We start from the raw sequence: 12265 nt of genomic DNA, 5'->3' as shown, positions 1-12265 counted from the left end.
TACAAAGGTGACCCTTTAAATTTTTCTCCCTAGGTTACAATCTGTTATTTCGGGGGATCTTATGTCATAGTTCAAAATTGGAAAAGTGGGGAAAACATCTGTATTCTTTCACTTGTTTAGTTTCAAGCTGAAGCTATCTGCTGCAAAAGGGTCAAGTTTGAATGCAGAATGTCTGAGCAGGAGGTTTAAGGTCCTTTACTTTACTTTACTCCTGTTAATTAGATTATCAATGTCTTATCAGACCATTATACAGAAGATGGCTATAAGTTTAGACTTATATATATTTATTCATTTCACAGGGACAGTGTACATTTATAAGCATTCCTGCAAATGCACCACAATTAGACAAAAGGCTATTTTTCATCTGTTGTCCCTGGACAGATCTTAAAATTGTCTAACTAAAAAAAAAACACAACAGTAAGCATTTTAGATCCTTCTTACAAGCAAGTGACGTAATCGGGCTCACCTGCTGTCGTTCTGGTTTCCAGTTCCAAAGCTAACCTTTGATTGTTGTTTATTTTATTTAAATTTGAGAAATGTAACCGAGACAAGAAGCCATTTTATAGCCGGCTTTATAACTGAGCTAATAGGATCCACCGATGCCTCAACTCTATGTCACATGATTTCAAGCTACTATTCCTATTGGAGCAGATTTCTTTTGTGTTCATGTTGGCATCAGTATTGATATATATTGGATCTGTCAAAATAGATAAAATAATTTTTATATATATTTTTTTAGCAAAGTTAATATTTTATTCTTCACCATTTTAGAGGATGTTCTATTTTTTAAAATGAATTATTTTTAAGTAATAGTTGTAGTTATGACCTTTAATTACTAAATATAAATTGAACCTGCCCATATTTTTTAGAGTAATCGTTGTTTAACCTCCATCCAAGTTCGAAGCTTGGAGCGTTACAGCTCCTCCAGTGTTACCAAAGTTTCATGGTCTCTGCTTTAATCAATACTTCCCCATCCTGCCTGTCTGTTAGGAAGATGAGCAGTTTTGACAGATTTGAAACCAAGTTTAGTTGGATTTGGAATAATTAGAGACAATAAAACACAAAAAAGCTGAAAAGATGTATGCATTGAACTCAGGAGGTCTTGAGAGCATAAATCCTTCCACTGATGGATGGATAGTTTTAGCATCACTTTATAAGATGTTTTAAGTTTGGATCATTATTGATCCAAGCTATATATCACTGGCTTTAAACCATCCAAGGTTTTCCAGCAAACCTTCCTCACAGACTGTTTTTAGATTTACTCTGAATCACTTCCACTTTGACTATTTTTACTAATTTATGGCTTTTTTTTGTAAGTTGCACTTAATTTTACATTTAACAGAATAAAATACAAATACCAGCCACACTTACAGATATTTTGCTTAAAGGGTCCTCAATCATACTTTTTTAATTCTTCCATTAAATGTCACCTTAAGATATTAATTTAGTATTAAATTTTAGTGTTTTTCTTGTACCTTCTTTATCCAACCTGGAAGAAAGGCACAAGCATTCTCTGTTATTCCACCTCTTCCAGTGTTCGTGTTGCCCATTTCATGACGTCTCCATAGAGACCTTGCAGCATGGTATAAAGCCCCTTCTAGCGATTAATCTCAAAGTCTTCGAACTTTGGCAGCTGAAAAACACATTTTTTGCGACTTAGACAAAAGTTTATTAAAACAACGGTTGTTGTCACTGTGCAGATTAGGGGCTAAAAGAGCGACCTTATCTCAACTTTGAGCAGAAACGATCGCACTCTGCCTCACATCTGACAAAGTTAAACTGGGCAGGTGCAGCTCATACAAACTAGGTGCTTCCTTGAGTGGGCAGGTAATCACTGCTCTACATGAAACAGTGATTTCCACTCATTTTCAAGGACAGGGAGGGCTTCTTCTTAGAGAGCAGAGTTCATGAGGGCTACTCTGACAACCATGAAACAAGCACAATATTACTGAGGGCATGATTTCCATGAAGGAATAGCAATATTGCATAGTTAAAAGCTTAAAGAAAGTTGATGTAGGATATAGGCCCTTTAGAAAACAAGAATTCACTTTACAGCTATCCTCTACTGCAGTGGTCTATAATATAAAAACATTAAAGTCTGTGGTTGTAAAATGAAAATATATAAAAAGGTTCAGCATGAAAATATTTCACAAGCCTCTCTATATATACCAAACGGTTTGTTTCAGTGTGATCTATGAGAGGGCTGCCATGATGGTCTTTGACATCTGTTACTCTGTGGGGGCCGTATGTGTCCGGCTACCCCCACCCTACCTCAAACACAGAATGATAAACACACTCCCTGCCTTCCAGGCCCCTCCCTGAAACAGTTCACTCAGAATGTGAGGGCTGTGGGAGGAGAAAGGGGCGTAGTGGGAGGGAGCACCTTTTTTAGGATTAGTGTTTGCCTCATATTCTACTGTGTAATCCCAAACTAAAAGGGGAGGTGAACAGATGACAGGATAGCTGTGAGTGAATGAGCAAGCCTACCTCTGCACAACTCCCAGAGGAGACTGTTGTGCAACAAAATTTGGTTCGTCTTGAATTACTATAAATAGCTGGAAAAGGCAAACATTAACAGTTATTCATTTTAATCAAACTCACTTAATGGGTGCAACACCTGATTATCAGGAATTAATAACCAAACAGCTTTTAGTGTCTGTCAGTTCTTGTTTTATAAAAACTTACCTGTGGTATTTCATAACAATACATGGAGTAAATACTCTTGTTTGTTTTGTTTTTTAACAGCAGTCCTTACAACGCATAAACAGAATGAACACAAACAATTTCTCTCAGTAATGCAAGCATTTTTTCGGAAAATACTCTACTAAACTTCAACAAAAGGATGAAAAAAGAGCAAAAAAAAGCAACAAGTAAGAGAAAAACAAACAAAAAAATAGCAATTAAAAAAAAGTAGTTTTATATCATTCCAGAGTAAATATGTGATTTTAAAAACCAAGGTTTTTTTAGATAAAAAAAATTTAATAAAGGCTAAATTAGCTCATGTAGAAGAGCATTTTCTTGGATTTCAAAATGAAGAGTTTTAAAATCTACTGATTAATTACAGTACTTTTTGTTTACTATCCATCACAATCACTAAGTGATGGAAAAACAAGATGGCTGATTCACATTTTGGAAGACGGACCATGAAACATTAGAAATTAGCTCAGGTTGACAACAGAGAAAACGGCAGACAGTTAGCAACGTCTCTAAGCTAAATTCTTTGATAAAATGATATTGGTTCTCTGTGGCCGATCTCTGATCAGCACACAGAGCAGATCTGTAAAAGATCTCTGAAGACATTGGATGTCGATCACACATGACTAGGGTTGGAAGATTTTGTCAAAAATCTAAATTGTGATTTTTTTAAAATTCTTTTCCCATTTTATTTTGCAACAAAAAAGTTGTTGCTTTCATAACCTTAAAAGCTTTCTGGTCCAGAATCCATAGTTGCAGGACTTGATTGTTACTGTTGTATGGAAAAGGGTTTGCTTCCACTGCATGGCTCTGCTAGCTGCAGCTCTCTTCCCTTCTGTGTTGTAGCAAAGTGTATAACCAGCATCTTTAGGGCTGGAGGGAGAAAATCAGTGTCTTATTCATTGTAATGCTACCAAAAATGAGTGCCTATGAGATCAAGAAAATTGTGCTTTTTAAGTTGTAATTGTATTGTAAATGCAATCAATTGCCCAGCCTTACAGAGCATCGTACTTTACTTTAGACCCAAGGCTTCTCAAAAGATGCGATGCAAAGAAGCGTGGTCCTGCGCTCGTCTTCTCAGATGCAGCCTAAGTTTTTTATAGTTGATGTAGTTCAGCACATGTTGCCTCCCATGGTTGAGGAGAAGCAGGAAAACAGCAGAGAAGGAACAGGATTCTTAATTAGGGCTACGCTGTGTCAAACAATTAATTTCACTGTTTGTATGTTTGGCCTGAGTCGCGTTTGCCACGATTGGCTCTGACCCCCACACACACGGCAGCTCTTAAACATTCATGGGTAATGACTCGAAGAAGCATCTGCAAAATTAAACTTCTCATCCACCAATCAGGCCAACCATGGTTGCTACCAAAATGAAAAGCCCTACCCTCGTCTGGTTTGCAGAAACTATGGCAACAAACGTGACCCCCCCCCCCCCCCCCTCGGCTGCCCCGATGCACCAGCTGCTTCGTTTTGTAGCAGCAAATAGCCATCAAAATACCATCTTTGCATGCGCCTCTGCCACTGCGACTGCCACAGGCACAACCTTGCTACCATTGCGTTGCGCCTCTGTGTGTCTGCGGTGGTTGCTGAGGGGAGGGGTCATCCCGGTTGAGTGAATATGTGCCATAATTGAGCTCTGTTAGATGTTGGCGAGCGACGAGGCACAGTGTTGCAAATACAATCTTCTTTTTCCCAACCGATTCAAGACATCCGGCACAGTCGTGTGCTTACATTTGGGTGTGTGTGTGTTGTTCAGTGTGATGCTGGCAGCTGGGTGCCTACAGTACCTGCTTGCTGCACTGTGATCCACTTACACACACACACAGACACACACACTCCTTTCTCTTCCTGTCTCCTATGATGGGGAGTGGAGTAGATGTTGGGGACCGATAGTAGCCCAGTGCCACTTCCTGGTCTTGCCGATAAGCTCTCTGTGCTGCAGATGGCTATCGCTTAAAGGGTCCACACACATGCACACACACCGACAGAGTTACTACCTGTTGACACGCCGAAGCTCAGCCCTCCTGCTGGTTCCTCAGTGGAAGCAGAGGCGCTGGTTATCTGCTTGATTTCACTTAGTGCGTCTGCATGTGTGTGTGACAGAGCAACGGGGGGACGCAGAATAGGTATGTGTGTGTGTTGTTTCTCCTCACACATACAGGCTTGGCCCCCTGTGAGAGGTAGAGTGATGTATTGAGGGAGAGGGCTGATTAATGAGGAGCGTTTATTAGAACATCTGTGTCAAAGATGGCGGAGGAAAAGGGAGCGAGAGAGAGAGAGGGATCTGCAGGCCTCTTGTTTGTTGCCTGGAGCCGCCTTAGCCCAGATATACTGTAAATAAAACATGGCAGGCTAGAGGATAGGAGTTCATTATCCCACCCCCTGACTATAAGGAGAACTATATTCACTTTAAAATTAGCCTTTCCTGGTGGATTTTTGAGCTGCTTGAATAAGGTAAAACTGGAATGTATGGGTTGCTGCCAAATCCACCATTTATCATCCAGAATCTCCCCATTTATATCCCCCCTCCCAACCCCGACTAAAGAAGAGATAAGGAAACCATTCTGGCTTCTCCACATCGCAAGGAATCGACCACAAAAGGTTGAACTCGTATTTATTCTTCACTAATAACAATATTGCATAAACTGAAGAGAAGGAAGCACTTCATGCATTAATGTATGACCCATTAAAAAGCTAATTCTGACTTCCTAACCTCAACCTGAACTCCGTCAGGGTTATTTTATTGAATCAAGCCTTTTCAATACATCTATAAAAGGCCGCTTTGTTATACGGTTCAAGTCCGACTGCAGACCTCTTTGCGTCCCCCCCCCCTCCCCTTCCCCTTGTTTTTCCATCATGGCGGGATGATGCACCACAACATGCTTGGCACAGATTCACACACAGCTGCAGTCGCCAATGTGACTCCGCTCAACTATCTTTTATTTTTTTTCCCTGAAAAAATATTCAGATAAAATCAGCAGCTGAGTGTACGCTCCTTCCTCTGTACGCAGCCCTTAGAGAAAATCGATTAGCAGTGTCTTATTTGCAGTTTCAATTATAAGGTAAACCATTTGATCAACATTTAAATGTTTTCTAGCACAATCAATATCTTTTAATGACTCCTTATTTTGATACCCTCTCATTGTTTCCCCCTTGGGTATCTTTTTAAGCTGCTCCAAAAGTTTTTTTATATCCAGATTTGTGTACTTTTGTTTCAGCTTTAAATTAATATATTCATATACAGGTGCTGGTCATAAAATTAGAATATCATGAAAAAGTAGATTGATTTCAGTAATTCCATTTAAAAAGTGAAACTTGTATATTATATTCATACATTACATACAAACTCATATATTTCAGATGTTTATTTTGTTTAATTTTGATGATTACAAATGACAACAAATGAAAATCTCAAATTCATCATATCAGAAAATTAGAATATTGTGAAAAGGTTCAAAATTGATGGCCCCTGGTGCCACACTCTAATCAGCTAATTAACTCAAACCACCTGCAAAAGCCTTTAAATGGTCTTTCAGTCTAGTTCTATAGGCTACACAATCATGGGGAAGACTGCTGACTTGACAGTTGTCCAAAAGACGACCATCGACACCTTGCACAAGGAGGGCAAGACACAAAAGGTCATCGCTAAAGAGGCTGGCTGTTCACAGAGCTCAGTGTCCAAGCACATTAATAGAGAGGCGAAGGGAAGGAAAAGATGTGGTCGAAAAAAGTGTACAAGCAAGAGAGATAACCGCACCCTGGAGAGGATTGTGAAACAAAACCCATTCAAAAATGTGGGGGAGATTCACAAAGAGTGGACTGCAGCTGGAGTGAGTGCTTCAAGAACCACCACACACAGACGTATGAAAGACATGGGTTTCTGCTGTCGCATTCCTTGTGTCAAGCCACTCTTGAACCACAGACAGCGTCAGAAGCGTCTTGCCTGGGCTAAAGAGAAACAGGACTGGACTGCTGGTGAGTGGTCCAAAGTCATGTTCTCTGATGAAAGTAAATTTTGCATTTCCTTTGGAAATCAAGGTCCCAGAGTCTGGAGGAAAAGAAGAGAGGCACTTCATCCACGTTGCTTGAAGTCCAGTGTAAAGTTTCCACAGTCAGTGATGGTTTGGGGTGCCATGTCATCTGCTGGTGTTGGTCCATTGTGTTTTCTGAGGTCCAGGGTCAACGCAGCCACATACCAGGAAGTTTTAGAGCACTTCATGCTTCCTGCAGCTGACCAACTTTTTGGAGATGCAGATTTCATTTCCAACAGGACTTGGCACCTGCACACAGTGCCAAAGCTACCAGTACCTGGTTGAAGGACCGTGGTATCCCTGTTCTTAATTGGCCAGCAAACTCTCCTGACCTTAACCCCATAGAAAATCTATGGGGTATTGTGAAGAAGAAGATGCAATACACCAGACCCAACAATTCAGAAGAGCTAAAAGCCACTATTAGAGCAACCTGGGCTATCATAACACCTGAGAAGTGCCACAGACTGATCGACTCCATGCCACGCCGCATTGCTGCAGTAATACAGGCCAAAGGAGGCCCAACTAAATACTGAGTGCTGTACATGCTCATACTTTTCATGTTCATACTTTTCAGTTGGCCAACATTTCTATAAATCCTTTGTTTTTATTGGTCTTCAGTAATATTCTAATTTTCTGATATGATGAATTTGAGATTTTCATTTGTTGTCATTTGTAATCATCAAAATTAAACAAAATAAACATCTGAAATATATGAGTTTGTATGTAATGTATGAATATAATATACAAGTTTCACTTTTTAAATGGAATTACTGAAATCAATCTACTTTTTCATGATATTCTAATTTTATGACCAGCACCTGTATATGAGACACCAAGTAATCAATAGCATAACTGCAACAGCAAACCTTTCAAATCAACTTATTTTGATTATTAGAACCAGTTTTTGAGCTTAAATTCTGACAAAGAATTAAAGAAGTGAAGGAAAAAGACTACTGTACTGGAATCATTTGTTGTATTAGATGGTAAAATAAGGATTGGAAGCCAATACTTTGATAGCTTTGATTGGTGGAGCGTCAGAATCATTAGCGGCCAGGATTTTCTAAAGAACAAATTTTACCTTGATTGCAAGAGCCTAGAGTGTTTGGACATCTGGTGTAAATAAATAAATATTTGAGGAACTTAAAATAAGAATAAAACAATTAACATATCTGTATGTGACAGTTTTGCCTGTTATGTTATGAGTTTGTTCCAGAGCTGAGTACTCAGGCTGTGAGGTCGTCATTGTGTTAATCAGCTGGACCCTTTCAGGGTTAACCTATGCTCTGTTTGCACTTCATTGTTCTGATAGTTAAGTTTAAAGCAGGAAAGGCCTGTGCTTTACCACTACCATCACAGTCATGCCATTGTAAACACAAAATAGGAAAAACTTAACCAAATTTTTTTGGTTAAAAAAAGAGTCATCAAATGAATGCAACTGATAAAATTTCCCTATAAAGAAAACGATTTACCAGCTAGTATTATTAACTTGATTGTGTAGCACTGCTGCCTTGCAGCAAGGAGGTTCCGGGTTCGATTCCCGACCCGGGGTCTTTCTGCATGGAGTTTGCATGTTCTCCCTAAGTATGCATGGGTTCTCTCCAGGTACTCCGGCTTCCTCCTACAGTCAAAAAAAATGACTGTTAGGTTTATTGGCTTCTCTAAATTCTCCTTAGGTGTGAGTGTGTGCGTAAATGGTTGTTTGTCTTGTTTGCGATGGCCTGGCGACATGTCCAGGGTTTACCCCGCCTCTCGCCCATAGACAGCTGGAGATAGGCACCAGGAACCCCGCTTGGGATAAGCATGACGACAAATGGATGGATGGATGTTTTATGGGTCGTATAGATCTGGAGTCCATCTCTATCCATTATTTGATTTGATATATTTTCTGTAATATAAACATTTCCTGCTTTTCCTTTAAATTAAGACTTGAGTAAAGGCTGTGAGTTGGTGTTATGCAAATTAAATAAACTAAAGTAGAAGGAATTGAATTGAAGCAATCCTTTGTGTTTGTGCTTAGCTCTTAATGTAAAGTTTTTGCTTACATGTAGAACATAGATGAGGATTTACTTGGGAAGAAGCCTCTTGAGAGATGCTAAGCGGTTAGCGTTGTTATTTCATAGTGACAAAGGCCTTGGAAGACTGAGGGTGGTTCTTTTTCTATTGTCTGATGTTTTAAAGCAACATTGCATATTTTAATCACATATAAGTCAATAAAAGCTCACCTCAATAAGTGTAACAATGTTTTCCAGCCAAACTAGCTGAACAACCAGTTAAGGAAACAGGAAGCATATGATTAAAGATCTGGGGCAGATTGTCGTCATTAATTTGAACTAAGGGTGAAGGTGGAGATTATTTTATAATACTGACCTTGTTTAACCCATACTCTCATCAAAACTAATGCCGGAATCCATATGATGTTTCAGATTTTTTGATGTAGGTTTCTGTTGAGAGATTTAGGTTGATCAAGATTTGATCTGCTGCAGATAAAAATCTTCTTGGGTTGGGTTAAAACACAAGCTGATTTCTGTCATGTCAGAACTCCAGTCTTGTAATATCAACCACAAACATTGGTTTGTCTGTTAACCTTAAAACTCTTTTCATTTTCGAGATGTTTGGCAATAAGCTCTCACCTTCCAAATAAACATTTAAAATGGGAAAGAAGCTTACAAGAAAATGAATTTTTGCAGCAATGGGTCCAGATCTCAGTTCCTTCTTATTCAGATATCATCCAGTAGGAAAAAAAATGAAACAAGCTTAAGATTTAGCTTTTTAAAATGAAGTAGGTAGGTCTGACTTTAAACAGAGGCTCAGTATGGTGGAGGGTCTGTGGTGCTGTGGGCCTCTTCTCTCTGTAAGGGTCTAAACAGGAAGATGCATTCTATTAGGCTGGTATCGCATAGAAACGTTTATTAATGAGCGTCTGCAGGAAAATATTTTGTGTCTGGACTTCTTTTAACCTGCTGGAAAGTTTTTCTTTTTATCCTGCTGTGAAAATCTCTAAAAACAAACTAAGACACTGCAGGGAATATATCTTCCGGTCGTAACCTCTTAACAAAATCTCACATAAAGTAAATCTGAAGTATCACTTCAATGCAAAGGTCAGAAGTTCAGAGATGCTCTGACCTTTCAGACGGCACGGCTGTTGGCCTTTTTCTCCTCCCTGCAAAGACAGGCTGAAGTCAGTGAAACCAACATAATACTGAAACACTTGCTCTACCAGAAGGTCCCCACACAGTCCTCTGAGCGCATATATTATAGAAAACGATAAAGATGGCATGCCCATAATTTGAAAACAGATGGTTTGGTTCTTTTGAATATTTATAACAATCAAAAACATTTTTCTGCATTTACCCGGAGGCTGGCGAGGTGTTAAAGCATTCATTTTATTAAAACTGCATTGGGATTTAATAAATTAAGGGGGGCAGGGGGGTCTCTGTTTGTGTAAGGCTGGAGGTAAATGTTTAGAGAGCAAAGAGGCAACTATATAGGGAGAGTCAGAAGCAGGGGTGCGTCCCGGACCGACATGCTCGCTGCAGACCCTGGCCTGCTTGAAGTTTTAGTCTCTAACAGATTGCATAAATAGAGCTGGAAAATGAAAGGTTCTTATTCCCTTACTAGAAACACCTCCACAGCTGCTGATGCTTAATAGATCGTTGTGTTCCTTTTGAAGGTAAATATTTTTCTTGTTCTTGAAGAAAAGTACTTATTCTGAAAGAGACAAACTCTGTGGCATTTGATAAAGACAACAGATTAAACCTTGTTTGATGTGATTTCTTGTTCGTTTGGAAAAAACAACAATCTTAAACATCTGCATGTCGTACACTTTTACCTCCCCTCCTTATATTTTATTTGCTTTGACAAGCTGGAGCGTTGCTGCATGTTCCACCAGCTCTAATATTATGTCTGTATTTTCCACAGTGAGAATCTAAAAGTCTCTCCCGCTCTCTCTCAATCAATCTCTCTCTTTCAGAGTATGATTTCCTCCATTGTGAACAGCACTTACTATGCAAATGTGTCGGCGGCAAAGTGTCAGGAATTTGGGCGCTGGTATAAACATTTCAAGAAGACAAAAGATATGATGGGTAAGCAAAACGGAGGGGCGCAAAGTATGGCGCTCACACTTTTGTCTCTTTGCTTACACACACACACACACACACACGCTCTTAAACACACACTCGCACCAGTCATCATCACAATATGTCCTCTATCCAAACGGCTCTTTGTCTTCCTGCTGTTGAACGCTGCACAGATACATTTTTACTTTGTTATCTAATAATTCAAGGTCGAAACTGGAGTTACAACCCGTTGTAAAGAGGAAGTACAGCCACCATCAGTTCTATGGTTTGGTATGTCAGAGGAATAAAAGTGATCTGGTCTTAAAAACAAAACTGGAATTTAACCTGAAATTAACCATACAACAGATTTTAAATGGCCATTTTTTTCTGTTCGTAAAGAAAAAGTGAGAGGAATGTGGCTTTAAAATGCTGCGGATCAAACATACTTTCTTTTATGGGTGTGACCACCTCGATAAAAGCAGGAGCTTTCCCAGCTTTCTGTTAATAGACACCATCCATGGTTGTACAGGGAGAAAATGTATGAATGCAAAACTTTTATATATCCATTTTAAAGCCAAGCAACACAGCAGAAAATTACCCAGAACAACTCTTTGATTGTGTTGATCTGAAGGGGACAAAAAAAAAAAAAAAAAAAAGAACATTAGCTCTATCCCACAAACCACAGACCTCAGTTAGCATGAGGGAATCTAAAAGTTCATGACAGGACAGCTAATAAAAGAGAAAAATAGTTTGGCTTGTTTTGTTCTTTTATCTCCCCTCAGATTGCACAGCTGCATTTGAATGAACCACAGGACATGAGAAAATTAGTGTTTTAAGAAGGATGAGACCAAAGCAGAGAGATATGACAAGACTTAGAGGGACATGTTTGGAGAAACCCAAACAGCGTTTCAGCACCAACACCTCAGGTGGAGAGGACAGGATTTGGACCTGGATGACCTCTGCAGCTTGTAGATTTAAATATACTCGAATGCAGCTTGAATATATGTGGTGCAGTGATTCAAAGTCCGGATATCAACCTGATTAAAAGGACCTTAAAAAGCTGAGCAGATATCATGTCTGCAAACCTTTATTAACTGAAGTAATAGTTTAGAGAAGTGAGGTGCGTATTCCACCAGAGCAATAGGAGAGCTTATTAAAGGCCTCCGGATAACGACTGTTGACAGTCATTATTGCTAAAGTTGGTCCAACCAGCTGTTAAATCATTGGAGGAGCTCAGTTTATTCACAGTCATCATTTCCATTTTGCCCTGAAATTTTGCTTAGTTGATAATTGAAATAGCAGTGTTTTTTTTTTTTTGTTTTTTTTTAACATATAAACTCGAGGTCAGATTTAGAAGATTTTTAAACCTGATAAAAAAAACAAAGTAAATCTTTAATCAAGAGCTAATATGTAAACCCTAATAACTAAATTAGGTTCCTTTTTCTCTACCTTTACTCCTCAGAAAGATCCATTAATTCCCTAACA

General features: G+C 39.1%; 1 protein-coding gene across 7 annotated transcripts in view; it reads left to right on the top strand.

The window, feature by feature from the left end:
* The window catches only part of LOC119790060 (DNA-binding protein SATB1), an 80188-nt gene that overhangs the window by 29201 nt on the left and 38722 nt on the right, over window positions 1-12265 (top strand). For all 7 annotated transcript variants that reach the window (XM_038295384.1, XM_038295382.1, XM_038295383.1 and 4 more), the window contains one exon: window positions 10696-10807. In XM_038295384.1, coding sequence (XP_038151312.1) covers window positions 10696-10807 — 112 coding nt within the window. The remainder of the gene's footprint in view (window positions 1-10695; window positions 10808-12265) is intronic.

This window comes from Cyprinodon tularosa, unplaced genomic scaffold (genome assembly GCF_016077235.1).
Source record: "Cyprinodon tularosa strain WSP-4 unplaced genomic scaffold, ASM1607723v1 ctg354, whole genome shotgun sequence".
Taxonomy (NCBI): domain Eukaryota; kingdom Metazoa; phylum Chordata; class Actinopteri; order Cyprinodontiformes; family Cyprinodontidae; genus Cyprinodon; species Cyprinodon tularosa.
Note: the sequence above shows the minus strand (reverse complement) of the source record. Positions and strands in the feature narration are given on the sequence as shown.